This window comes from Macaca fascicularis, chromosome 19, assembly GCF_037993035.2.
Source record: "Macaca fascicularis isolate 582-1 chromosome 19, T2T-MFA8v1.1".
NCBI classification, from domain to species: Eukaryota; Metazoa; Chordata; class Mammalia; order Primates; family Cercopithecidae; genus Macaca; species Macaca fascicularis.
The window spans coordinates 43386124-43413850 of NC_088393.1; the positions used below are offsets into that span (position 1 = coordinate 43386124).

General features: G+C 51.0%; 2 protein-coding genes and 1 long non-coding RNA gene across 4 annotated transcripts; 2 read left to right on the top strand and 1 right to left on the bottom strand.

Moving 5' to 3' along the window:
- Positions 1 to 1014: 1014 nt before the first annotated feature.
- On the top strand, positions 1015 to 12409 carry CAPNS1 (calpain small subunit 1). Of its 2 annotated transcripts, none has more exons than XM_045379688.2 (11): positions 1015 to 1106; positions 1930 to 2147; positions 3229 to 3262; positions 3580 to 3669; positions 3836 to 3893; positions 3991 to 4055; positions 6365 to 6433; positions 6535 to 6613; positions 6755 to 6871; positions 11637 to 11695; positions 11871 to 12409. In XM_045379688.2, the coding sequence occupies exons 2-11, from the start codon at positions 1945 to 1947 to the stop codon at positions 11895 to 11897; spliced, it is 801 nt and encodes a 266-aa protein (XP_045235623.1). In that variant the 5' UTR covers positions 1015 to 1106; positions 1930 to 1944; the 3' UTR covers positions 11898 to 12409. The 2 variants fall into 2 exon arrangements, with proteins under 2 accessions (XP_045235623.1, XP_045235624.1); XM_045379689.2 differs by having other exon boundaries at positions 1933 to 2147.
- A 574-nt stretch (positions 12410 to 12983) lies between these two features.
- On the bottom strand, positions 12984 to 14523 carry COX7A1 (cytochrome c oxidase subunit 7A1). The gene is made up of 4 exons (XM_005588943.4): positions 14469 to 14523; positions 13723 to 13809; positions 13518 to 13602; positions 12984 to 13096 (listed from the first exon to the last, which is right to left on the bottom strand). Exons 1-4 carry the CDS (start codon positions 14481 to 14483, stop codon positions 13044 to 13046), a joined length of 240 nt encoding a protein of 79 aa, XP_005589000.1. The 5' UTR covers positions 14484 to 14523; the 3' UTR covers positions 12984 to 13043.
- LOC141409085 (uncharacterized) lies at positions 13748 to 27109 on the top strand. Its single transcript, XR_012427503.1, has 4 exons — positions 13748 to 13976; positions 18112 to 18230; positions 25070 to 25210; positions 26900 to 27109. It is a non-coding gene; the product is annotated as an uncharacterized lncRNA (long non-coding RNA).
- Positions 27110 to 27727: the final 618 nt, after the last annotated feature.

The following is a 27727-nucleotide window of genomic DNA, read 5'->3' on the forward strand; positions in this document are numbered from 1 at the left end:
GAATCGCTTGAACCTGGGAGGCGGAGACTGCAGTGAGCCAAGATGGCGCCATTGCACTCCAGCCTGGGCAACAGAGCAAGATGCTGTCTCAAAAAAAAAAAAAAAGAAAAGAAAGAAAAAAACCAGGCTATGTAAAAACAATATTGTTAAAAATTAAATTAAATCAAAAAAAGGCCGGTAGCCCATACCTGTATTCCCAGTACCTCCCAGTACTTTGGGAAGCTGAGGCAGGAGGATGGCTTGAGGGCAGAGATGGCTTGAGGCCCGGAGTTCAAGAGCAGCCTGAGCAACATGGCTAGACCTCCGTCTCTATTACGTAAAAACAACAATATTTTTTAAGTAAATAAAGAAACCCGGCCGCCGCCAAAGGAATCTTCCTGTGTCTGGGGCCTTCTTTAGACACTAGCATACTGAGGACACCCTTTGGGCCAGTCCAGGAAGGAATGATTCATGTGGCCCCTGACTGGGGCGGGACGTGGTAAGGTTCGCCTGGGAGGCGGCGCCTGCGCTGCCTGCGGTTTGACTGCCATCCGGGCTGCTGCAGGCACTGGGAAAGGCACTCCAGCCTCAGTCCTCGCCACAGACACGGGCGATTGTCCTCCTGCGTGTGAGCCAAAGCATACTACAGGCCTCCAGGAGGTGTTTGTCGCGACAACACCTGGAAAGGGCCCGTGCGGAGTCCCTTAGTGAGCGGACCGAAAACTGCCACCCTGGAAGGATATTGGCAGGCCCTAGGGGCTGTCACACTACGACACTGGGGGGGTGTGGGTCTCCTCCGAGTTCTCATCACCCGGCGCCTGCACCCAGACCTGAGGGGTGTCGGGAAGACCCCAGCCTACCGAGTCAGGGCGGGGTTAAGACCTCCGGCGCTGGAAACGTGTAGGGCGGGGCCCAAATCCGGGTCCCGCTAGCAGGGCGATGTGGGGTGCGCATGCGCAATGTCCGCTTCGGCTCTAGGACCGCGCGGGAGACAGCCGGGCCGCGGTGCAGTGTCAGACCCGAGAGTTGCGGCCTGAGTCACCGGCCCCGCCCTCAGGAGCCGGACGCTGCGGGAGGCCCGGGAGCGGCAGCGGAACGGACTCCCAGACCTTTGGACGCGTGAGGTGGTAAGCGCCCAGCCCGTACCCCCTCCGCACCCCGCAATTCCGGCTTTGGCGGCCCCCAGACCTGGCGAACCGTGAAGTCTCGGCCTCAGGAGCCCCCCAGATCCATGGTCTCAGATTCGAACCCTCAGACCTGTTCGACACCCTTTCATGCCGTCCCGGGGACGTCCCCTACTTCTCCACCCTCTGTCTCATGATCCAAAATACAGGCCCATAGGTTTCAGAGATACCCTGTGAATTCTTCCTTGGGGTGTCTTGAACCACGATCGTAGATCTGTGCCCCCAGTTCCAGCGAGGGACCCCATTATCCGGGAACCCAGGGCTCACAGCCACGATCTTAGACCCGAGCCCACAAAGCCAGAGGTGACACTGGAATCCTGCCGCTGGGAATACCTGAATTCTCAAGCCCACATTTAGGATTTCCTAAACCCCGCCCTGGGGCCCTTTAGGCGGTGGATGTTTGCTCCGCGCCCATGACCCGCCAAGGACCTTTACATTCAGTCTGGGCTCTGGATCTCACATTCTAGCGCCCAGACACGTCGGGCACGCCTTACGCCAACTTGGGGTCCCCACCAAGAGAACCCCCACCAGACCTACACCCTCCCGTTAACGCGTGCACCCAGTCCAGGCTCCCTCAAGCCCACGGGTGCCTTTTAGACCCGAGGAGGTTGCAAACCTTGCGAGGACAACCCGCCCTCGCAAACTCAGACCCCCATCCGGAGGCCTCAGATCCCTTCTCCCGTGTCCAGCTGCCGGAAATGCGTGTTTGAGGGGAGGGTGTGGGCTCAGGGGCGAAGCACCCACTGGTCCCCTTTTTTCCCCCCAGCAGTGAGTCGCAGCCATGTTCCTGGTTAACTCGTTCTTGAAGGGCGGCGGCGGCGGCGGCGGGGCAGGCGGGGGCCTGGGTGGGGGCCTGGGGAATGTGCTTGGAGGCCTGATCAGCGGGGCCGGGGGCGGCGGCGGCGGTGGTGGAGGCGGCGGCGGAGGCGGCGGTGGCGGTGGAACTGCCATGCGCATCCTAGGCGGAGTCATCAGCGCCATCAGGTAAGGCGGCGACTATCGGAGGGGCGGGGCCTGGAAGTGTGAATGGGAGGTGCCTCAGGGGGCGTGGTCCGGGAGGGGCGTGGTCTAACAATAATAGGATTAACCTGGAGGCTAACCTGGGTACCTGAATTAGGCCGGGGTGGCCTAGTTTGAGAGTCCTGTTATAAGGGGGTGGACCCCAATGAGGCGGATATCAGTCCTTGGGAGCGGGGCTTGATACGGGAGTAGTCTGATTGTGTGGGACCAGGACAATGTGGTCCTGAGGGGACCGATGTGGAGTTTTGGAGGGTGGGGCTTATGGGTCTGGGCCCGGCCTGCATTGGCTAACCTGGAGATGAACGTTAAAGGGGCGGAGCCAATGCGTCTGAGTGACATTTTACGGTCGGGGCTTGACTTATGAGTGTGGTCAGAGGTTTTAGGTGGGTTAATGAGGAGGTGAGCCCAGGAGAAAGCAAGACCTAATGGGATAGAGGAAATAGCCCAGAATGGGCTGGGCTTGCTGGGAACTGGCGGGATTAATGGAGAAAAATGCCCTGGTAGGGGTAGGGCAGGTTGGCCTAATTAGTCATGGCCACTGAGCAGTGATCCCTTGAAGGGACGGGGACCAATGGCTGGGGTAGGATGTTGGGAAGACAGGTGTTTAGGAAGGGGGCCATGGAGTAGAGTCTTGGGCAGATGGCACCTAAGGAGGATAAGACCTTGGGAAGCTGGGGCAGAGCCTCTATGAAGTGAGCCCTCCAAGGGGCGGGGGTTTTTGATTCTGTGTGGGATTTTTAGGTTGAGGGTGGCCGAGATGACTGGAATCTGCCACTGGGTAGGTGTGCCTGGCAGGAGTGGAGCCTCCCAGGGGACGGATCTCTGGGTCTCCTGAAGGGTGGGGTTGGCCTGAGGAAGGGAGAAGAGGGGCACGACCAGGGCCATGTGGATTGGGACAGATGAGGACAAGAACAGATGAAGGGCACAGCAACCAAGTAAGGAAGATAGCGGCTGACATCTGGAGCGTTGGGGCTGATGGTTCTGTAGTACTGCCCGTTGGAGGCCCCGCCCCCGACACTAACCCCTCCCCCTTATCTCTTCGCAGCGAGGCGGCTGCGCAATACAACCCGGAGCCCCCGGTAAGCCCACTCTGCAACCAGACCCCCTTCTCCTGCCAAGGCCTCTTCGAGGTCCCATTCCTGTTCCTGTAGAGAAGTCCCACCTTCCTCCCCTTCTTGTGAAATTCCTCTGCCAGTTCCTCCCGTGCCATGTCCGCAGCTTCGCCATGGGTCTTAGCCATGCCCCACATACGCGCACCCATTCACTACCACCTCTCATTCTTTTTCTCATCAAGCTGCCCAGCCCACTCTGACTTTCTCACCCAGGGTGCCTTGGTGTGGGGAGCCGTCCTGGCCGGGTTCCCCTCCCCCTGCTCTGAGCTCTCCTCCCTCTGCAGCCCCCACGCACACATTACTCCAACATTGAGGCCAACGAGAGTGAGGAGGTCCGGCAGTTCCGGAGACTCTTTGCCCAGCTGGCTGGAGATGTAAGTAACCTGGGGTTCCCTGACCCCGTCCTAACCCTTCCATCCCTTCCCTTGTGGCTGCCCTTGCGCACACACCCTTGACCGTGACAATCCCAGTGTTCCCATTCTCCATGACATTCTCAGACCCTTCAGTCACGCCTGACTTGCCCCTAACTTCCGTCTGCAGGACATGGAGGTCAGCGCCACAGAACTCATGAACATTCTCAATAAGGTTGTGACACGACGTAAGTGACCGGGCTCAAGGAATAGGGTAGGTTTAGAGGCAGAGGGGCCTGAGTGGCTTTGGCCTCTGGCCTCTGACTTTCAACCTGTTGCCCACAGACCCTGATCTGAAGACTGATGGTTTTGGCATTGACACGTGTCGCAGCATGGTGGCCGTGATGGATGTATCCTTGGGAGCAGTGTGGGAGAGGCCCTGGGTGCACAGGGAGTTTTTTGAGAGTATGTTTGGAAAGCCAATGTGTAGCCTTCATATCCACAGATGTGGAAATGCATTCATCAGAGCACACTCACCTACAGACATGTGGCAGTAAATCATAACAATGCCAGCTGTTACAGCTGGCACTTTAATTATATAAAGTGACCGAACCTTCACAACCACCCTGTTGGACAGGCACAATTATTATACTCCATTTTACAGATGAGGAAACTGAGGCTCAGTTTCCTGAGAGAAGCAGTCATTTGTCTCAAGTTATAGATAAAGGTCAGGCGTGGTGGCTCATGCCTGTAATCCCAACACTTTGGGAGGCCGAGGTGGGCAGATCACCTGAGGTCAGGAGTTCGAGACCAGCCTGGCCAACAGGGTGAAACCCCATCTCTATTAAAAAATACAAAAATTAGCCGGGCGTGGTGGTGTGCAGCTATAGTCTCAGCTACTTGGGAGGCTGAGGCAGGAGAATAGCTTAAACCCGGGAGGTGGAGGTTGCAGTGAGCAGAGGTTTCGTCACTCCAGTCTGTGGACTCAGGTCTTTTGGGCTTGGGAACCTAAATGTATAACAGCCACATGCACATGTACACACACACACACCTAAGAGCACACCCACATGCGTGAAAGTGTATGAGGCAGTGTGCTCAGGAACACACATATATCTGTATATGGGCCAGCCATCAGCTGACCTTTGATGCATGCATATTTTTATTTATTTTTGTTTTAAAAAATAGTTTATAAGGAGACAAACTTTCACTATATTGACCTGGCAAGTCTCAAACTCCTGACCTCAAGCAATCCTCCCGCCTTGGCCTCCCAAAGTGTTGGGATTACAGGCTTGAGACACTGCGCCTGCCCTTATGCACATTTAACACATAAGGCAGTACAGACACACACATATATACATGTCACGTAATCACAGACATATTGCATAGAGCGAAGCAATCCCAACTGTACCTCTTAACCAGGTTATTGAACCTCTCTGTGCCTCAGTTTCTCTGTCTGTAAAATGGGTGAGTGATAATGGTGATACTGAATTGGAGCTACATGCAAAAGTTTTAGCATTGTGCATAACGCATAGTATGTGGTCTGTACACATTAGCTCTTAACTATGATATTGGGTAGAGTTTTCAGCTTTGAATATGTTTCTTTCTCTGGAAATAGTCCTGGTAGAACTGGTGTCCCGAAGATTTAGTGAGAAAGTGATGTTCCTGAGCTCAACGATCCACCTGCCTTGGCTTCCCAAAGTGCTGGGATTACAGGCATGAGCCACCATGCCTGGCCACACACTTGTTTTTCACATGTCCTAACATTTATGAAATTGAGTTACTGTCCACAATTTTCTTTTCTTTTTTTCTTTTTTTTTTTTTTTTTTTTTTTTTTTTGAGACAGAGTCTTGCTCTGTTTCCCAGGCTGAAGTGCATTGGTACCATCTCAGCTCACTGCAAGCTCCGCCTCCTACGTTTGAGCAATTCTCCTCCCTCAGCCTCCCAAATAGCTGGGATTACAGGTGTGTGCCACTACGCCTGGCCAATTTTTGTATTTTTAGTAGAGACGGGATTTCATCATGTTGGCCAGGCTGGTCTTGAACTCCTGACCTCAAGTGAACCACCTGCTTCAGCCTCCCAAAGTGCTGGGATTACAGGCGGGAGCCACCGCGCCTGGCCTATCAAGAATTTTCTGAATGAGCAATTAACAACTCTTCAGGCAAGGAATGTGTACTTTAGAGTAGTTGAATATAATTCCTCATGGTTATGTTCCTTTTTTGAGACGGAGTTTCGCTCTGTCACCCAGGTTGGAGTGCAGTGGCGTGATCTCAGCTCACTGCAAGCTCTGCCTCCTGAGCTCATGCCATTCTCCTGCCTCAGCCTCCCGAGTAGCTGGGACTACAGGCGCCTGCCACCTCGCCAGGCTAATTTTTTGTATTTTTAGTAGAGACGGGGTTTCACTGTGTTAGCCAGGATGGTCTCAACCTCCTGACCTTGTGATCCACCCACCTTGGCTTCCCAAAGTGCTGGGATTACAGGCATGAGCCACCGCGCCCGGCCTAGTTATGTTTAAAGAGAATCCTTATTTAGAAATATAAGTGACGATATGTATGGATAAAATGAAAAATAAAACTGCACACCAGGTGATACGACTAGGACCAAGCGGGAGCTGGAGTTTCAGCTCTGGCTCCCCTGCTTGCTGTATCACCGTCGTGTCCACAGTGCACGTGATGCGTGCATCTGGGTGTAGCTGTCACTCTTCTTAACACCCTCCCACCAGAGCGACACCACAGGGAAGCTGGGCTTTGAGGAATTCAAGTACTTGTGGAACAACATCAAAAGGTGGCAGGTGTGTAGCAACCTCTGAAATCCCTGGCACCCAGACCCCCAAGCCACGGAGATACCATGCTCTACAATGCTCACTTGGACCCGATCTCTCTGTCCCCACAGGCCATATACAAACAGTTTGACACTGACCGATCAGGGACCATTTGCAGTAGCGAACTCCCAGGGGCCTTTGAGGCGGCAGGTATGGCTGGCAGGGACATGGTGGGGCTGGGAGTGGGATGGGTGAGAAAACCTTTACTCAGCTGGTTTGGGCCTGACTCCTGGGCATGGGAGTGGGTTGGGCCATGTGGCCCCCACACCTGAAGGACTAAATCCATCTCAGGGTTCCACCTGAATGAGCATCTCTATAACATGATCATCCGACGCTACTCAGATGAAAGTGGGAACATGGATTTTGACAACTTCATCAGCTGCTTGGTCAGGCTGGACGCCATGTTCCGTGAGTGATGCCCCAGCTGTCTTCCTGGGTGGGGATTCCTATGACCTCTATGGGCCAAAGTCTCCTCTAAGCCTGACTTTGAGGTGGGCGATGCTAGGGGCACAGGGGTGACTGAATCAGCCCCAGTTTCTGCCCTCATGGAGCGCACAGTCTAGTGGAGGAGAGACGAGTCCCCAGACAGTGACAGTTCAGACTGGTGATGGCTGAGAGGGGAAGCTCAGGGCAGAGTGATGGGTTGTGATGGGGGCAGCACAGGCTGAGGGTCTGGGGCTCTGGTGAGGGAAAGAGTGAGCAGAGTGTGCTCAGATTGTGCTTGGGGAAGCCTAGAGGGCAAATCCAATCCAGGAGGCACCTGATGCAGCCCAAGGGGTCAGGGAGGGCTCACTGGAGAGGGAACATTGGGACCTGAGGGATGAGGAGAGAACTTAGTGAGCAGGTAGGGAATACTGTTGCAGGGGGAGGGAACAGCCTGTGCAAAGGCCTAGAAGGGGAAAGAAGATGGGGCTTCTGGTACTTTTAGCTTGCTTTCTTTTCTTTCTTTTTTCTTTTCTCTTGTCTTTTCTTTCTGCCTTCCTGCCTTCCTCTTCTTTTCTCTTCCTTTCTCTTCCTTTCTCTCCTCTCCTCTCCTCTCCTTTCCTTTCCTTTCTCTCTTCTTTCTTTTTTTTTTCCTTTTTGACAGAGTCTTGCTCTTGTTGCCCAGGCTGGAGTGCAGTGGCACCATCACAGCTCACTGCAGCCTCAACTCCTAGGCTCCAGCAGGCCTCCTGCCTCAGCTTACCGAATACCTGGGAGTACAGGCACACACTGCCATGCCTGGCTAATTTTTTAAAATTTTTTGTAGAGACAGGGTCTTGCTATGTTTCCCAGGCTTGTCTTGAGCTCCTGAGCTCCAGCAGTCCTCCCACCTCTGCCTCCCAAAGCCTTGGTATTATAGGCATGAGCCATTGCATGTGGCCTTCTGAGTGTTAGTGTACTGAATGCTGAAGACATGGCTGAGAAGTAGGAATTACTGTCCTTATTTTACGGAGGAAGAACTTAGGGTTCAAGGAGGCAAAATCTCTTGCTCATAGTCACCCAGCTAGGAAGTTGCAAAGCCGGAATTTGAACTTGGATCTGTCAGAGATCTGAGCTAAGTAAGAGAAGTTAGGAGCAGTGGACATGATTAGGTCATGCAGGATTGTGGGTGCAAAATTTGGGGGTGCTCAGACTCTACCAGGGACATTGGGGAGCCATTGCAGGTTCTAGGCAGAGGGAGGGACAGGGTCAGATTTGGCTTTAGAAAGATCCCTTGGCCTTACCGGGCACGGTGGCTCATGCCTATAATCCCAGCACTTTGGGAGGCCGAGGTGGGCGGATCATGAGGGTCAGGAGTTCGAGACCATCCTGGCTAACACAGTGAAACCCCATCTCTACTAAAAATACAAAAAATTAGCCAGGTGTGGTGGTGGGCAACTGTAGTCCTAGCTACTCGGGAGGCTGAGGCAGGAGAATGGCGTGAACCTGGGAGGTAGAGCTTGCAGTGAGCTGAGATTGCACCACTGCACTCCAGCCTGGGTGACAGAGCGAGACTCCGTCTCAAAAAAAAAAAAGAAAGATCCCTCGGCCTCCAGGCCGGGCACAGTGGCTCACGCCTATAATCCCAGCACTTTGGGAGGCCGATGCAGGAGTATCACCTGAGGTCAGGAGTTCAAGACCAGCCTGGCCAACATGGCGAAACCCCATATCTACTAAGAACACAAAAATTAGCCGGGCGTAGGGGCATGCCTGTAATCCCAGCTACTCAGGAAGCTTAGGGAAGGAGAATTGCTTGGAACCCAGGAAGCGGAGGTTGCAATGAGCAGAGATCATGCCATTGCACTCCAGCCTCCAGCCTGGGTGACAAGAGCGAGACTCCATCTCAAAAAAGAAAAAAAAGAAAGAAAGATCTCATGGCCAGGACAATGCATGAAGAGTGACAGAGGAAAAGAAGCAGGTATGTGAGATAGCAGGGAGTTGAAGAAAGTGGACAGAAAGGGGAGATGAGGCCAAAAGTCACATAAGAAGGGCCAGGAAATAGCCACTGGATCTACCAGCAAGAAGGCTGATAGTCAGGAGGATCGTTTGAGACCAGCCCAGGCAACATTGTAGGACCCCATCTCTACAAAAAAAAAAAAAAAAAATAGACACTGGATCTACCAGCAAGAAGGCTAATAGTCGGGAGGATCGTTTGAGACCAGCCCAGGCAACATAGTAGGACCCCATCTCTACAAAAAAAAAAAAAAAAAAAAGTAGCCGGGCGTGGTGGCACATGCCTGTGGTCTCAGTTGCTGGGGAGGCTGAGGTGGGAGGATCACTTGAGCCCGGGAGGGTGAGGCTGCAGTGAGCTATGATCTTGCCACTGGACTCCAGCCTGGGCCACAGAGACATTGTCTCAAAAAAAAAAAAAAAAAAAAAAGAGGGCCAGACATCGTGGCTCACTCCTGTAATCCCAGCACTTTGGGAGGCCAAGGTGGGCAGATCACCTGATGTCAGGAGTTTGAGGCCAGCCTGGCCAAAATAGTGAAACCCCGTCTCTACTAAAAATACAAAAAAATTAGCTGGGTGTGGTGGTGCACGCCTATAGTCCCAGCTACTCAGGAGGCTGAGGCCGGAGAATCACTTGAACCTGGGAGGCAGAGGTTGCAGTGAGCCAAGATTGTGCCACTGCACTCCAGCCTGGGCAACACAGTGGGACTCTGTCTCAAAAAAAAAAAAAAAAAACAAAAGGCAGCCAGGGAGTGCAGGAGGCTGTGGGTGTGGACACCTGAGGGTTGTGGTAACTGAGTGATGATAGTGTAGTCATTGTGTCTAGATTCCCTGTGGGTGGGGAACATGGAGTGAAGTTTCAGGGCAGATGTGGGGACCTACCTGTAAGACTCTAGGGGCAGGAAGTAGAGAGTGCAGAGCCTCCCTCTAGTAGCCTGTTAGTCTTGGAACTGGAGAGGATGGAGCATAGATGTCAGTAGGAGGCTGGGGCTGGGCAGAGGTGATATCAGTACACAGAGGCCATTATTGAGGAGGGTAACAGCTTGGATTCCAATCCTCATTTCTTCACTTTCTTGCTGTGTGACCTAGGGCATGGCCCCTCCCTTCTCTGCCTCATTTTTTTTTTTTTTTTTCTTTTCCTTTTCTTAATTTTTAGTTTTTTTAAAAAACAGAGATGAGGTGTCTGTTGCCCAGATTAGGGCTCAATTGATCCTCCCATCTCGGCCTTCCAAAGTGTTGGGATTACAGGTGTGAACCACCATGCCCAGCCTGTGCTTCATTTTAAAATGACACTTATCTCACAGAGTTGGATTAAATGAGCTAATACCTGGAAAGCACTTTACACTGAGCTGGGTGAAGGGGTGGCCTGCCCCTCCACACCTGTGGGCGTTTCTCGTTAGGTGGAACGAGAGACTTGAGAAAAGAAATGAGACACAGAGACAAAGTATAGAGAAGGAAAAAGTGGGCACAGGGGACCGGCGCTCAGCATACAGAGGACCCGCGCCGGCACCGTCTCTGAGTTCCCTCAGTATTTATTGATCATTATCTTTACCATCTGAGAAAAAGGGAAGTGGCAGGATAATAGGATCATATAGGGAGAAGGTCAGCAGTGAGACATATGAATAAAGATCTCTGTGACATAAGTTTAAGGAAAAGTGCTGTGCCTTGATACGCATATGCAAACATCTCCGTAAACCTTTGTAGTGCATAAAGAGCACCATTGCCGCTAGCTAGCCCCCGTCCCACCTTCAGCCCTAAGGAGGTTTTCTCCTTTCTCAGTAAATAGAACATACAATCAGGTTTTACACCGAGATGTTCCATTGCCCAGGGACGGGCAGGAGACAGATGCTTTTCTCTATCTCAACTGCCAAAAGGCCTTCTTTCCTCTTGTACTAGTCCTCCTCAGCACAGACCCTTCACGGGTGTCAGGCTGGGGGACGCTCAGGTCTTTCCCTTCCCACAAGGCCTTATTTCAGACTATCACAGGGGCAGAAACCTTGGACAATACCTAGCTTTCCTAGGAAGAGGTCCCTGTGACTTTCCACAGTGTATGTGTCCCTGGATACTTGAGATTAACGAATGTTGACGACTTTTAACCAGCAAGCTGCCTTCAGGCACTTGTTAAACAAAGCACACCCTGCACAGCCCGAAATCTGTTAAACCTTGAGTCACCACGGCACATATCTCTTGCAAGGACAGGGTTAGGGGTAGGGTCACAGATTAACAGCATCTCAAATACAGAACCAAATGGAGTCTCTTATGTCTACTTCTTTCTTTTTTTTTTTTTTTTTTTTTTTTTTTTGAGACGGAGTCTCACGCTGTTGCCCAGGCTGGAGTGCAGTGGCGCGATCTCGGCTCACTGCAAGCTCCGCCTCCTGGGTTCACGCCATTCTCCTGCCTCAGCCTCCTGAGTAGCTAGGACTACAGGCGCCCGCCACCGCGCCCAGCTAATTTTTTGTATTTTTAGTAGAGACGGGGTTTCACTGTGGTCTCGATCTCCTGACCTTGTGATCCGCCCGCCTCGGCCTCCCAAAGTGCTGGGATTACAGGCTTGAGCCACCGCGCCCGGCCATGTCTACTTCTTTCTATATAAACACAGTAACAGGCTGATCTATCTTTTCCCCACAGCTGGGCACACAGTAAATACTCGGTGAAGTACCAGCTGCTATTATTGTCATCCCATATATTTGTGTAATGTTATTATGCTAAAAACCAGTCTCCTTCCTTCCCTACCCCTAAATCTCCCCATCTCCTCCTCCAGGTGCCTTCAAATCTCTTGACAAAGATGGCACTGGACAAATCCAGGTGAACATCCAGGAGGTAAGAACCCCCATCTTGGGGTACGGGTGCCTGGGGGGACCCCACCCCTTGGCCCTTCATACCAGCTCTGAGCTGCAGTCCCCTCCCTCCTATTTTGCCAGCAGTCCCTGGGTGAGGGCAGAGGGGCTGGTGCTCTGGGGTTCCCTGTCCTCACTCTCCACCCTCCTCTCCCCAGTGGCTGCAGCTGACTATGTATTCCTGAACTGGAGCCCCAGACCCACCCCCTCACCGCCTCGCTATAGGAGTCACCTGGAGCCTCGGTCTCTCCCAGGGCCCATCCTGTCTGCAGTCACATCTTTGTGGGGCCTGCCGACCCACAGCTTTTGTTCTCCCAGCACTTGTTACCCAGCTTCTCAACATCCAGGGCCCAATATGCCTGCCTGGAGTTTCCCTTGACTCTAGAACACTCTAACAAGCTCTGTCCAAGGGTCTCCCCACTCCCACCAGGCCCTGCACACACCCGCTCCGTAACCTCTCCCCTGTATCTGTGCCAAGCCTACCATTTGTGATGCCTCCATGCCCAGAGGGCCCTCTCTCGGTTCTGGGAGGATGACTCCAGTCCCTGCACGCCCTGGCACACCCTTCATAGTTGCCACCCAGGCGGCCAAGCTCCAGACCGTGCCAGACCCAGGCGCCCCAGTGCCTTTGTCTATATTCTGCTCCCAGACTGCCAGGCCCAGGAGGAAATAAACATGACCTGGTTGCTGATCTCTATGCGATCTGCCTCCTGATCTGATCTGAGAGAGGAGGGAGGAGCTTGGGCTCTGGGTCCTGGGGAACTGGGGAGGTCGTAGATTCATCCCCAGGGCTGGATCTGTGGATCTCCTTGTCTTTTTCTTATCTGTATTTTTTTTCTCATCCTGAGCTGTGGAGGCTGAGACAGGACCCAGAAGGCCCCGTGATCTCTGCTTCTGCTTCCAGAGTCTGGGCTGGAGGGAGGCCTTAATACCACTCCTGGCCCTGTCTCCCAAGGCCATGTTTGCCCCTCTTGCAGCTTCTCCATCCACAACAGAGGCCTCTGCCTCTGTTGTGTCATGGACCATGGTCAGTGTCTTCCTTCCCACTTGAGGACACCACCCCATGTCCGCGGGTCCCGAGGGGCAGCCTATGTGTGCTGTTTGGGGTACCCAGCAGAGGGCCCAGAGGCAGCGACATCCTAGGAGTAGCCCTGGTCCAGTGTGAGGCACTGAGGGCTGGGAGTAGTGCGCAGTCCACAAGGCAGAGATCGCTGGCTGGTGGGAGTATGGGCTTGGCGGGGAAGGGGTGGACACACACATACACACACACACAGAGGCCAGCGTTTATTGACACTTGTTCAAGTCCCTCAGGCCCCCCAGGCTTCCTGGTCTTAATTCCTGGGGAAGGAGGCCCAGCCAAGGCAGTACAGGCTGTAGACAGAGCCTAGAAAGGGGAAGCGAGGGAGACAGAATGAGACCTAATCCCCTCCCTGGACATCCTGGGCTTTTAAGGCCTTCTTCAGACTCCGGAGTTCCAGCCTGGACCCCAGCTCTAGTTTGGGCTCCAGCTCCCTTCCCAGATTGGACTCCTATTGTAAAGGCCCCTGGCATTGATCTAGATCAGGCTGGGAGCTTCCTCCCCAACTCCTCCCTGGGCCTCAGTCCCACTACTAGCCCAGCCCCCATCCTGGGACACGAGCCCAAGCCCTATTACTCCCCTCCCTCCAGCTCAGTACTCCACCCCCTTCCTAAACGCCAACCCCCAACCCAGATCCTGGTCAGTCCTGGCCAGAAACCAGCCGCCTCCTACCCTGGGTCCAGCCCCGCCTCCCCGGCAGCTCGGCCGGGTTGTGCCCTGCGCTCACCTCCCAGACCCAGCGCCATTGTCACTCGGTATAGGATGTTGTCAACGAAGCCGCCCTTCAGGTACAACGGGATGTCATTGTCCTCCTGGATGTGGGGGTGTCTGATGAGAAGGGTGCCGGCTGCTCCCTTGAGGGCGCCCCGCCTGCCCCGTGCTCTGCGCGTCGGCGCGTCGGATCCCCCCACCCCCAGCCCCGCCCCGCCCACCTGGAAGAGCTTCTGTTTCTCGGGCACTCGGTTCTGGAAGCGGTTCCGGGCGGTGGAGCTGAAGGAGCGGATCAGTGCCCGGGAGACCTGTGGGGTGGGAGGTGGGCGGGTATTGGAGGCACCTGGAGGGGTGTCCTGAAGGGGGACCCCGCTCTCTGAGACCTGGACGTGGGGACAGCCCCATCCCTAGCGACCGTCCCAAAGGCGAGGAGGGTGATAACTTGGATTTTATTACCCGCGAACTGCCAGCCTGGGTGAGGAGGGGACTCGCCCTAGAGTCTGACCTGGAGGTGACCGGGCTGCCTAGAGGGTCCTGGAAGGGAGAGGACCCAGAAGGACTTTGTTCTGTGGGGTCTAAGACCTGAGATTTTTGTCGGGGGAGGGTTTCCTGGATTAAAGGGAGGAAACCAGGTCCCGGGAACGTGGGGACCGGAATGGAGGTCCCGGGAGCGTCCAGGCTGCCTGAGAAGCCCTGGGTGAGGCCAGGATGTTACGTTTCCGTTTCCGGTGTTAAGGGTTCCCGAGATGTTAAGTTCAAACGCGGGGCTTTGGGCTGGAGTGGGGGTCCCCAGTTGTCTCTGAAGAGTGGATTGTGGGGGAGGGGACCCAGGTTGTTTAGCGGGGAGTCCCAGGCCCTGAAGGGGGCTCACGTTCCAAGGCCCCAGATGCGGGGGTACTTGGAGAGTCGCGTATTAGGGCGGGGTTTTCTGGGTGGGGGGCCCCGGCCCAGCCCGTGGGGGCCTCACCCGCAGGGCCTGCATTCTGCCTCGTCCTCTTCCGCCGGAGTCACCTCCCCTCTCCGCCCAAGGACACGCATGGCCCTCTCCTGTCCAGGAACTCCAGACCCCGCCCGCTGCGCGCAGCGTGACAGCTGGGGACGCGGCGGGGCTGGGGCTGGGGTGGGGTGGGGGGAGTCCCGCTACTCGATTTGTCCACCTAGGAGGAAGCGGTCCAGACCCTCACCCCGGGCCGCAACGCGCACCCCTTTCGGTCTCGGAATTTCTGTTGGGACAGGAGCGGAAAGCGGTACCAGGGAATCCGTTTTTGCAGATTTTTGGAGATTTCCGGGGGGGCAAGTGCAACTCCTCCCTGGATCTCTCCCTGCCCGCTGGTATGTGAGAGTGAGGAGGGAAAGGCATAAGGCCGAGTTCCAACTCCCTGTTCTGTCTACACAGCCAGAGATTGCACCTCCGAGCCTGTTTCCGTATCTGTAATGTGAGGGCTAAGGCAGGATCTTTCTCGGAGATTTGTTGAGACGTTAAATGACCTTGTTTTTAGGAAACATAAGCTGAAGTCCTTGGGGGTGAAACGGTATTCTATGTTACCCTAAGAAACACATCGTATGTATTTATAGCTCTCTAATTCTGGCAGGCAGCGGGGTGCGGCACAGTTGTCCTAATGGTTTTAGCAACCAGGAAAGATCCTGGCCTAGTCTAAAAGGTTTTCTTTTTTCTTCTTTTTTTTTTTCTTTTCAGACAGGGTTTTGCTCTGTTGCACAGGCTGGAGTACAGTGGTGTGATCATAGCTCACTGCAGCCTCGACCTCCTGGGTTCAGCGATCCTCCTGCCTCAGCCTCCTGAGTGGTTGGGACTTACAGGTGCATACCACCATGCCCAACTAATTTTTGTGTTTTTTTGTAGAGGCTGGGTTTCACCATGTTGTCCAGGCTGGTCTCGAACTCCTGAGCATGAGAAATCCGCTAGCCTCGACCTCTCAAAGTGCTGGGATTACAGGCGTGAGCCACCGCACCCAGCCAATAGACAATGTTTGTTTGTTTTTGAGGCAGCGTCTTACAGTGTTGCCCAGGGTGGTCTCCAACTCCTCCAAGTAATGTTCCCACCTCTGTCTCCCAAAGTGGTGGAATTAGAGGTATGAGCCACTACACCCAGCTTCTAAAAGGTTTTTAACAATCTGTCTTATTTATTTATTTATTTATTTATTTTAGACAGTCTTGCTCTGTTGCACACCTTGGAGTACAGTGGTACGACCTTGGCTCACTGAAACCTTCTGCCTCCCAGGTTTGGGCAATTTTTGTACCTCAGCCTCCAAAGTAGCTGGGATTACAGGCACCCGCCACCACACCCGGCTAATTTCTGTATTTTTTAGTAGAGACAGGGTTACACCATGTTGGCCAGGCTGGTCTCAAACTCCCGACCTCAGGTGATCTGCCCGCCTTGGCCTTCGAAAGTGCTGGGATTACACGCCCAAACCACCACTTCCAGCCACAGTCTCTTTTAAAGAGGGGTTTTATAACTATTAAATTCCTTTAACACTTTCAAACTATGCTTGTAAATTTAATGTTAGGTTTTTCCATTTAAGAGCCACAAGTAGGGCCAGGCGTGGTGGCTCACGCCTGTAATCCTAGCACTTTGGGAGACCAAGGTAGGTGGATCACTTGAGGCTGGGAGTTCAAGACCAGCCTGGTCAACATGACAAAACCCTGTCTCTACTAAAAATACTAAAATTAGCCAGGTGTAGTCCCGGGTGCCTGTAATCCCAGCTACTTGGGAGGCTGAGGCACAAAAATCGTTTGAAAACAAGAGGCAGAGGCTGCAGTGAGCCAAGATTGCACCACTATATTCCAGCTTGGGTGACAGAGTGAGATTCTGTCTCAGAAAAAAAAAAAAAAAAAAGCCAAAGTAGGCTGACTTACCAGATGAACAGATGACTCTTCAATTCTTAAATAACTTTTATGAATCAAAAATTCATAAACTGTACATAAACAGATTTCAAGTAAGTCTTAGTCACCAACTGAATTCCACATTTTACAATGGAATTACAAGATTGACCTGTCGTTTGAATAGGCCAGTTTGCCTTAAATATTACAGATTCTTAAAATACCAAGTATCCACAGATTCTCTTAACACAAAGTTAATACCACGGGGGCCGGGCGCAGTGGCTCACGCCTGTAATCCCGACACTTTGGGAGGCCAAAGCGGGTGGATCACCTGAGGTCAGGTGTTCAAGACCAGCCTGGCCAACATGGCAAAACCCTGTCTCTATTAAAAATACAAAAATTAGCCAAGCGGGTGCCTGTAATCCCCGATACTTGGGAGGCTGAACCACGAAAATCACTTGAACCTGGGAGGTGGAGGTTGCACTGAGCGGAGATTACGCCATTGCACTCCAGCCTGGGCAACAGAGCGAGACTCCATCTCAAACAAAAAGAAAAAACAAAGTTAGGCCTGGCGCGTTGGCTCGTGCCTATAATCCCAGCACTTTAGGAGGCTAAGTCGGGCGGATCACGAGGTCAGGAGATGGAGACCATCCTGGCTAACACAGTGAAACCCTGTCTTTACTAAAAATACAAAAAATTATCTGGGCATGGTGGCGGGCGCCTATAGTCCCAGCTACTCGGGTGGCTGAGGCAGGAGAATGGCGTGAACCTGGAAGGTGGAGGTTGCAGTGAGCTGAGACTGTGCCGTTGCACTCCAACCTGGGTAACAGCAAGACTCGGTCTCAAAAAACAAAAAACAAAAACAAAAAACAAAGTTAATACCATAGTTTTGACTGTCTTAATTGTCTTTTTCTTTTTCTTTTCTCTTTTTTTTTTTTTTTTGAGACAGTCTTGCTCTGTCACCAGGCTGGAGTGCAGTGGCACGATCTCAGCTCACTACAATCTCTGCCTCCTACCCAGGAATCAAGTGATTCCCCTGCCTCAGCCTCCTGAGTGGCTGGGACTACAGGTGCATGACACTATGCCTGGCTAGTTTTTTGTATTTTAGTAGAGACGAGGTTTCACCATGTTGGCCAGGATGGTCTCAAACTCCTGACCTCAGGTGATCCATCTGCCCCGGCCTCCCAAAGTGCTGGGATTACAGGCGTGAGCCACTGTGCTCGGCCTCTTTTTCTTTTCTTTATTTTATTTATTTATTTATTTATTTATTTATTTGCCTGTTGGTTCAGTGACACAAGGACCTCAAAATGTTCAGGTAGAAGTCTTATCTCCCAGTTCTTGGATCCATTGTGTGCTCAGTGGAAGCATTCCTCTCCATGCGGACCAAAATCTCTAAACTAGCAGAGCTCAAAGCTATTGAGGAGGGAAGCGATTCTTCAAGTTATTGTGCGTAACAGAGAGAGGAACCATTTCTACTCACTTTCTCCCTGACTCCCAGTCCCATAAATTCTCACTATGGGGAAACGTGATAGAGAGGTCTCTCATGCAAAGCACAGGCCATGTCCTGTAAGACAATCCCATTTTTGCAGGGTATTGTTTCCCAGTTGGTACTTTAATGGAGTCATTGCTGACTCATTCTACCGTTCAGTTAGGCCGGTTGCTTCTGGGTGATGGGGAAGATAGTAAGATTCTATAAGATTCCATAGGCAGGAGCCCATTGCTGCACTTCCTTCACTTTCAAATGATTTTTTTTTTTTTTTTTTTTTAATAAGGTCTTGGTCTGTCACTCAGGCTGGGGTGCAGTGGCACCATCATAGCTCACTGAAACCTTGATCTCCTCGGCCAAAGTGATCCTCTCAACTCAGCTTCTTAAGTAACTGGGACACTACAGGTGCGTACCATTATGCTCGCTTAATTTTAATTTTTTTGGTATTCTTAGTAGAGACAGGGTCTCACTATGTTGCCCAAACTGGTCTCAAACTCATGGTCTCAAGTGATGCTCCCACCTCAGCCTCCCAAAGTGCTGGGATTACAGGTGTGAGCCACCGCACCCAGCCTCAGATGGATTTCTTGTTCTGAGGCAATGCTGTGTGGCATGCCATGATGGTGGATGAGCATGCTTTGAGTCTGCAGATGGTGGTGACAACAAACACATTAAAGGCAGGGAAGGAAGTTCATGTTCCGGATATCTGTCTATTCCAGTGAGGACAAATCTTTGCCCTCTTTATGACGGAAGAGGTCCAAGGTAATCAACTCGCCACCAGGTAGCAGACTGATCCCCAGGGAATGGTGCCATATTGGGGCTCAGTGTTGGTCTCTGGTGTTGGCAGATTAGGCACTCAGCAGTAACAGTAGCCAGGACAGCCATGGCAAGGGAAAGCTGATGTTGCTGAACCCATGCATAGCATCCATCTTTGCCACTATGACCACTTTGTTCATGGACTCATTGAGCAAGCATTAGGGTGGCTGGGAAAAGAGCCTGACTCTCATGTACACAAGTGTCATCTTGTCTGCCTGATCATTAAGAATTGTTGGGCCAGGCACAGTGGCTCACGCCTGTAATCCCAGCACTCTGGGAGACCGAGGCGGGTGAATCATGAGGTCAGGAGATGGAGACCATCCTGGCTAACACGGTGAAACCCCATCTCTACTGAAAATACAGAAAATTAGCCGGGCGTGGTGGCAGGTGCCTGTAGTCCCAGCTACTTGGGAGACTGAGGCAGGAGAATGGCGTGAACCTGGGAGGTGGAGCTTGCAGTGAGCCGAGATTGTACCACCCGCACTCCAGCCTGGGCGAGAGAGCGAGACTCTGTCTCAAAAAAACAAAAATTTTTGGCTGGGTGCGGTGGCTCACGCCTGTAATCCTAGCACTTTGGGAGGCTGAGGCGGGTGGATTGCCTGAGGTCAGGAGTTTGAGACCAGCCTGGCCAACATGATGAAACCCTGTCTCTACTAAAAATACAACAATTAGCCACGTGTGGTGGCAGGCGCCTGTAGTCCTAGCTACTTGGGAGATTGAGTTGGGAGAATCACTTCAACCTGGGAGGCAGAGGTTGCAGTGAGCCAAGATTGTGCCATTGTACTCCAACCTGGGCAACAGAGGAAGATTCCATCTCAAAAAAAAAGGAATTTTCATTGCAGTGGCTGCCTTTGGGTGGGCACCCCTATAGGACACAAATATCTTCACAGTCTGTGCAGAGTCTGAGAGGCCCATCCATATACTTCTCCAGGCTTCCTTGTCATTAATCTTTCAGTCTTCTTCCTTCCACGTACTTGACCATCCACCCAAACCATTAGCAACTGCCCATAAATTAGTATGGATCTATACTTCCGGCCACTTCTCCCTGCAGGCATACTGGACAACTAAATGTGCAGCATGAAATTCTTTTTTTTTGAGAAGAGTCTCGCTCTGTTGCTCAGGCAGAGTTCAGTGGCACAATCTCAGCTCACTGCAACCTCCACCTCCCGGGTTGAAGCGATTCTCCCGCCTCAGCCTCCGAGGTAGCTGGGACTACAGGTGTGCACCACCACACCCAACCTGCATGAAGTTCTGACCACTGCCCTTCAGGTTCATCCCTAAGGGAGGTTGTAATGCTGCCATTGTCCACTTTTGAGTGGTACTGGCATGATGTACAAACTAGCTGTAAGCTGGGCTCAAGTTTCTTTTCTTTTTTTTGAAATGGAGTCTCGCTTTGTTGCCAGGCTGGAGTTCAGTGGCACAATCTCTGCTCACTGCAACCTCTGCCTCCTGGGTTCAAGTGATTCTCCTGTCTCAGGCCTCTTGAGTAACTGGGATTACAGGCGCCTGCCACCACGCCTGGCTAATTTTTTTTGTATTTTTAGTAGAGACAGGGTTTCATCATGTTGGCCAGATTGGTCTCGAACTCCTGACCTCAGGTGATCCACCCGCCTCAGCCTCCCGTAGTGCAGGGATTACAGGCGCGAGCCACTGTGCCCGGCCTGTTTTTTTGTTTTTTTGTTTTTGAAACAGTTTCACTCTGTTTCCCAGGCTGGAGTGCAGTGGTGCGGCCGTGGCTCACTGCAACCTCCACCTCCCAGGTTCAAGCAATTCTACCTCAGCCTCCCGAGCAGCTGGGATTACAGGCATGTGCCACCATGCCTGGCTAATTTTTGTATCATTAATAAAGATGGGGTTTCACTATGTTGGCCAGGCTGGTCTCAAACTCCTGGCCTCCAGTGATCCACTCACCTCAGCCTTCCAAAGTGCTGGGAATTACAGGGGTGAGGACACCACACCTGGCCGTGTTTTTTAATACAACAAAAGCTACTTGACAGAGGGTCATGCATTTCTACTTCACCAAAGTCCCCACCAACCCCTGTCTTCCATCTATTTCACTTATTCCTATTTCTTGCCTGGTCTGTAGGCATTTGAGTTTGCCACTCATGGATAGGGTCTGGCGTGGCAACTGCCTGGAACTTCAGCACTGCTCCCTACCATCCCTCCAATCCCAATTCCTGGGAGGGAATCCCAGGTCTCATTCCACCCACTTCTCCTCCTCCTCCCCAGCACCTTCCCCGGGTCCTGCCCACCATCATCTTCTCGCTTCTGGCTCACTGCATCCGCCTCTTCTCTGTTCTCCGTGTATACAGCTGTAATCATTATCTAGTTAATTGCTTCAACTCAAGAGAGTAATAAAATTTCTCTTATCTCAACACAAAGTCTTTGGTTACAGCCTGGACAAAGTTCCTGGATTAAACTCCAAGGTGCCAGGAGGTCTGGAAAAATATGTCCGTGTCAAAAGCAATGAAGCAGCTGGCACAGCGGCTCACACCTGTAATCCCAGCCTGAGCGACAGAGCGAGTCCCTGTCTCTAAACCAAACAACAAAAACTGCTGCTGCCATAGCACAGGTCTCATTTAGGAATGGTTTTGTCAACTTGCGGGACAAATGAGCTCAAACTCAGTATAGAGGGCCAGCTGGGGATGTCATCTCTGCTCCTCTGTATCGGTTTACATGAAGCTTCTAGAACAAAAAAGCACAGACATACGTGGTTTAAAGAACACAGAATCACCGGGCGTGGTGGCTCACGCCTGTAATCCCAGCACTTTGGGAAGCTGAGGCAGACGGATCACTTGAGGTCAGGAGTTCAAAACCAGCCTGGCCAACATGGTGAAATCCCATCTCTACTAAAAATACAAAAATATTAGCCCGGTGTAGTGGTGGGTGCCTATAATCCTAGCTACTCAGGAGGCTGAGGCAGGAGAGTTGCTTGAACCTGGGAGGCGGTGGTTGCAGTGAGCTGAGATCGAACCAAATAAATAAATAAATACACAGATTTTACATACCAACAGATCTCAATATAGAGATCTTATTTCGATCTTGAGCTAAACAAATATTTTTAAATTTATGCCTTTTTTTTTTTTCTTTTTTTTTCTTTTTTTTTCTTTTTCTTTTTTTTTTTTTTTTTGAGACGGAGTCTCGCTCTGTCTCCCAGGCTGGAGTGCAGTGGCGCGATCTCGGCTCACTGCAAGCTCCGCCTCCCGGGTTCACGCCATTCTCCTGCGTCAGCCTCCCGAGTAGCTGGGACTACAGGCGCCCACAACCGCGCCCGGCTAATTTTTTGTATTTTTAGTAGAGACGGGGTTTCACTGTGGTCTCGATCTCCTGACCTTGTGATCCGCCCGCCTCGGCCTCCCAAAGTGCTGGGATTACAGGCTTGAGCCACCGCGCCCGGCTTTTTTTTTTTTCAAGACAAGGTTTCACTCCAGCCTGGGTGACAGAGTGAAACTGTGTCTCAAGAGAAAAAAAAAAAAAAGTCCTTATATTTTAGAAACATATAAATACACATTCAATTTTTTTTGTTGTTGGAATGCTATAACATATAATGTTTATTATTTATTTTTTTGAGACGGAGTCTTGCTCTGTCATCAAGGCTGGAGTGCAGTGGCACGATCTCGGCTCACTGCAACCTCCGCCTCCCAGGTTCAAGAGATTCTCCTGCCTCAGCCTCCCAAGTAGCTGAGATTACGGGCGCCTGCAACCACGCCTGGCTAATTTTTGTATTTTTAGTAGAGATGGGGTTTTGCCACCGTGACCAGGCTGGTCTCGAACTCCTGAATTCAGGTGATCCGCCAGCCTCAGCCTCCCAAAGTGCTGGGATTACAGGCGTGAGCCACAGTGCCCGGCTACACAGTTCAAAACAATACGTATTTATTATCTCAGTTTCCGTGGGTGGAGAATGGGTGGATGGTTCACACAGCGGGTGGGAAGCCCGCAGGAGTTGCGGGTTGTGATTGGGAACCGGGCCTGCCCTTGGTTCGGGGTCCAGAACTTGGCTTCGGTGCCGCTCTGCTGCCATCTTGTGGCGAGTACAGAAACAACCGCCGTTTCCACCTGGACCTTCCCATACTCTAACCATTCTTGATGTTTTAGAACTTACTTTTCAAAATTTTTAGCTTTTATTCTCCCAGTTGCTGAATAGATGATAAAGTCACATGGTTTAAAATTCATGAGGATAAACAGGGTATTCCTCTCCCTGGGGACTCTAGGTTTCTTTCCGGGGAAACTATTCTATGTTGTTTCTTTTTCTTTCTTTTTTTTTTTTTGTGAGACAGAGTCCCACTCTGTTGCCCAGGCTGGAGTGCAGTGGCGCGATCTCGACTCACTGCAACCTCTGCCTCCCGGGTTCAAGCGATTCTCCTGCCTCAGCCTCCTGAGCAGCTGGGATTACAGGTGTGTACCACAATGCCCGGCTAATTTTTTTTTTTTTTTTTGTATTTTTAGTAGAGAAGGAAGTTTTACCATGTTGGTCAGGCTGGTCTTGAACCCCTGACCTCAGGTTTTCTGCCTGCCTTGGCCTCCCAAAGTGCTGGGATTACAGGCGTGGGCCGTCGTGCACTGCCACTTATTTGTTTCTTGTGTATCCGTCTGGAAAAAGTTCATGTATATACAAAAGCAAACAACACACATATACACGACCAACAACAACAAGAACACCCCCCAAAACATGCCCAGCCTTTCCCAGTAATAAAAGGATAATTTGTTCCTGGCCAGGTGAGGTGGCTCACACCTGTAATCCCAGCACTTTGGGAGGCTGAGGCAGGAGGGCCACTGAAGGCCAGGAATTGGAGACCAGCTTAGGGAATATAGTGAGATCCCTTTTCAACAAAAATAAAAATAAAAAAATTAGCTGAGTGTGGTGGCCCACGCCTGTGGTCCCAGCTACTGGGAAAGGCTGAGGTGGGAGAATCACTTAAGCCTGAGAGGCGGAGGTTGCAGTGAGCCAGGATTGCACCACTGCACTCCACCCTGCATAGTAAAGTGAGACCCTGTCTCAAAAATAAAAAATAAAAGATTATGATCCCACCAGCATCTAAGCTACATGAATGCATGGAGTTTTTCAGTCTTGTTCCCTGGTGATCTCCAGTGTCTGGAACAGTGCCTGGCACACAGTAGGTGCTCAGGAAATATATTTCAGTTCGTAATCATGGGAAATGTCAAACACACAAAAACACAGCAAGTAGAATAATGAACTCCCCGTTCCTATCACCGAGCCTCAGCAAACTTGCCTCATCTACACCTCACCCACCTTTTCCCCCAATGGATTTTTAAATCAAAGCCAAGGCCATCATCATATCCTTTCATCCATGAATACTTCAAATTGTATCTCTAAGAGACAACTCCATATCACACCAAAGCAGTTAACAAGAATTCCTTAACACAACTAAATATCCAGTCAGGGTTCGATACCCATTTTTTTTTCCATTGGGTCATATATATTTTTTGTTTGTTCAAAACATATATTATTTGTTCAAATCAGAATCAATAAATACTGTTCCAGGCATAGTGGCACATGACTATAGTCCCAGCCACTCAGGAGGCTGAGGCAGGAGGATTTTTTTTTTTTTTTTTTTTTTTTTGAGATAGGGTTTTGCTCTGTTCTCCAGGCTGAAGTTTAGTGGTGCAATCATAGCTCACTGCAGCCTTGATGTCCAGGCTCAAGGGATCTTCCCAGCTCAGCCTCCCTAGTAACTTGGACTACAGGTGCGCATCACCATGCCTAGCTAATTTTTTTATTTTTACTTTTGTAGATATGGGGATCTCACTATGTTGCCCAGGCTGGTCTTAAACTCCCAGGCTCAAGTGATCCTCCTGTCTCGGCCTCCTAAAGTGCTGAGATTACAGGTGTGAGCCACTGTGCCTGGTCAAATATGACTACTGCAACCTCTGCCTCCTGGGTCAAACAATTCTTGTGCTTCAGCATCCTGAGTAGCTGGAATTTTAAAGGTGTGTGTCACCATTCTCGGCTAATTTTTGTATTTTTAGTAGAGACAGGGTTTCGCCATGTCGGCTGGCTGGTCTCGAACTCCTGACCTCAGGTGATCTGCCTGGCTCAGCCTCCTAAAGTGCTGGGATTACTGGTGTGAGTCACCGCATGTGCCCAAATGTGACATCTTGAAGCTCTCCCTTACCTCAAAGAACAGAGCCTGGCTCTTCCATTCTGGGAGTAAGCACAGGTCTATCGTTGCCTTCAGTTGCCTTCAAGACCACTGGGGTCCTGTTCCAGTCACTTTAGGGGATTGCGTCTTTGGCCACCTCTAAGAGTCCTTGAACAGTCTCGGCTCGCTGCTTAGGTTGAATGATCAAAGCAGAAAGTCCTGGCTTCACTGAACCAAAAATGTCCCTTCCAGAATTGGAAGCTGTTCTGGTGTTTTCTGCACAAAAGTGTAAACATAGATTCAAGTTCCAGTGCTTTCTGCATCCAACAGAATTCCACACAAGGCCCGGACTCTGACCTCGATGGAGTGCATGGAAGACAGGAAGATAAACCCAGCCTGCTGCAAACACAGGTTACCATCAGCATGAAAAAGTTACACCCCATGAAGTGGCCATTCTCTTCTCAGGACGTGGTGAGTCTAGGCCCTTCTTGCAGAAGCACAGCTGCACATACACACACACACACACACACACACACACACACACACACACACACACACACACACACACACACACACACACACACATATTTTTTTGAGACGTTCTTGGTCTGTTGCCCAGGCTGAAATGCAGTGGTGCAATCTCAGCCTTCTGGTTTCAAGCAGTCCTCCCGCCTCAGCCTCCTGAGTTGCTGGGACTACAGGTGCATACCAGCACGTCTGGCTAATTTTTGTATTTTTTGTAGAGATGAGGTTTTACTGTGTTGCCCACGCTGGTCTTGAACTCCTGGGCTCAAGCTATTTGCCTACCTCAGCCTCCCAAAGTGCTGGGATTACAGACATAAGCTATCATGCCTGGCCAAATTCCTTATCTCTTTCTCTCTCTCTTTTTTTTTTTTTTTTTTGAGACAGGGTCTCTTGCCCAGGTTGGAGTGCAAGAGACAGGATCATAGCTTACAGCAGCTTTAAACTCCTGGGCTCAAGTGATCCTCCCTCCTCAGCCTCCTGAGTACTGCTGGGACTACAGGTGTGCCACTACACCTGGCCAATTTTTAAATTTTTTGGAGATAGTGTCTTGCTATGTTGCCCAGGTTGGTCTCAACTCCTGGCCTCAAGTGATCCTTCCACTGGCCCCTCCCAAAATGCTGGGATTATAGGAATGAGACACCACACCTGGCCTCCTTATTATTCTTTTTCCTTTTTTTTTTTTTTTTTTTTTTTTGAGACGGAGTCTCGCTTTGTCGCCCAGGCTGGAGTGCAGTGGCCGGATCTCAGCTCACTGCAAGCTCCGCCTCCCGGGTTTACGCCATTCTCCTGCCTCAGCCTCCCGAGTAGCTGGGACTACAGGCGCCCACCACCTCGCCCGGCTAGTTTTTTTTTTTTTGTATTTTTTTTAGTAGAGACGGGGTTTCACCATATTAGCCAGGATGGTCTCGATCTCCTGACCTCGTGATCCGCCCGTCTCGGCCTCCCAAAGTGCTGGGATTACAGGCTTGAGCCACCGCGCCCGGCCTCTTTTTCCTTTTTTTTTTTTTTTTTTAAGATAGAGTCTCGCTCTGTCACCCAGGCTGGAGTGCAGTGCTGCGATCTTGGCTCACTGCAGCTTCCGCTTCCCAGGTTCAAGTGATTCTCTTGCCTCAGCCTCCCGAGAAGGTGGGATTACAGGTGCACACCACTACCCCTGGCTAATTCTGAATTTTTAGTAGAGACAGGGTTTTACCATGTTGGCCAGGCTGGTCTTGAACTCCTGACCTCAGGTGATCTGCCCACCTCAGCCTCCCAAAGTGCTGGGATTACAGGTGTGAGTCACTGCACCCGGTCCCTTCTCTCTTAAAGTAGAAAAAAAAAAAAAGCCAGTCACCAGAGACATAAATGGCAATGCATGCATCAGGCATGGTGCTAGGAACTTTATACACATGTAATCCTTTCAAAAAATAGCTCTTTTAAGTAAAAAAAAAAATGACCCCTCCCCATATTAAATGAACAAATGATATGAACATACAAGTAATTTATTCAATTAACAAATATTTATTGAGCACCTACTATGTTTCAGGCACTGTGCTAAAATCAATTCCGATGGTCAACAAATATGCGAACAAATGGTAACTTTATCATTATTGAAGGAATGCAAATGTAAACAAAAGTGACTTTTCCATTTTTCAGCTGTTCAATGGTCTATGTTCAAAATTAAATGATTCTCCAGGACTGGATGAGCATGGCTTTGGGATCTCTTCTACAGAAGGGAGACACACAGGTGCATAATCTTCCTGAAGGCACTTGAGCAATGTCTATAGAATGGCTTAAAATATATACACATCTTTTTTTTTTTTTTTTTTTTTTTGAGACGGAATCTTGCTCTGTCGCCCAAGCTGGAGTGCAGTGGCGCGATCCTGGCTCACTGCAAGCTCCGCCTCCCGGGTTCACGCCATTCTCCTGCCCCAGCCTCCCGAGTAGCTGGGACTACAGGCGCCCGCCACTGCGCCCGGCTCATTTTTTGTATTTTTAGTAGAGACGGGGTTTCACCGTGGTCTCGATCTCCTGACCTTGTGATCCGCCCGCCTCGGCCTCCCAAAGTGCTGGGATTACAGGCGTTAGCCACCGCGCCCGGCTTAATATATACACATCTTAAACATGGCCAACCAGGAGCAGGAAGCACTCCTAACAACCTGATTGTGGTTTCCAAATACCATTTGGGAAAGTACCAAAATTCCAAAAGGAAAGAAGAGGGCTCCTTGGAAAATGGCGACTTAAAGGTGAGAGACAGGAAATGAACAAGATGAGCTTGGAACATCTCGTGGTGGCAGACAACAGGCAATGATCAAAGATGACTGGGTCATAGCAAAAGGACACAGGAGCCAGCTGGAAGAGGCTCTTCCACACCCAACATGGAGGCATTTGAGCATCACTGAGGGTGCAACTTAAATGAACTGAAACGCATTAAACATCACACACACAAACACACACCCCTGCATCTAAATTCATCAGCTACCA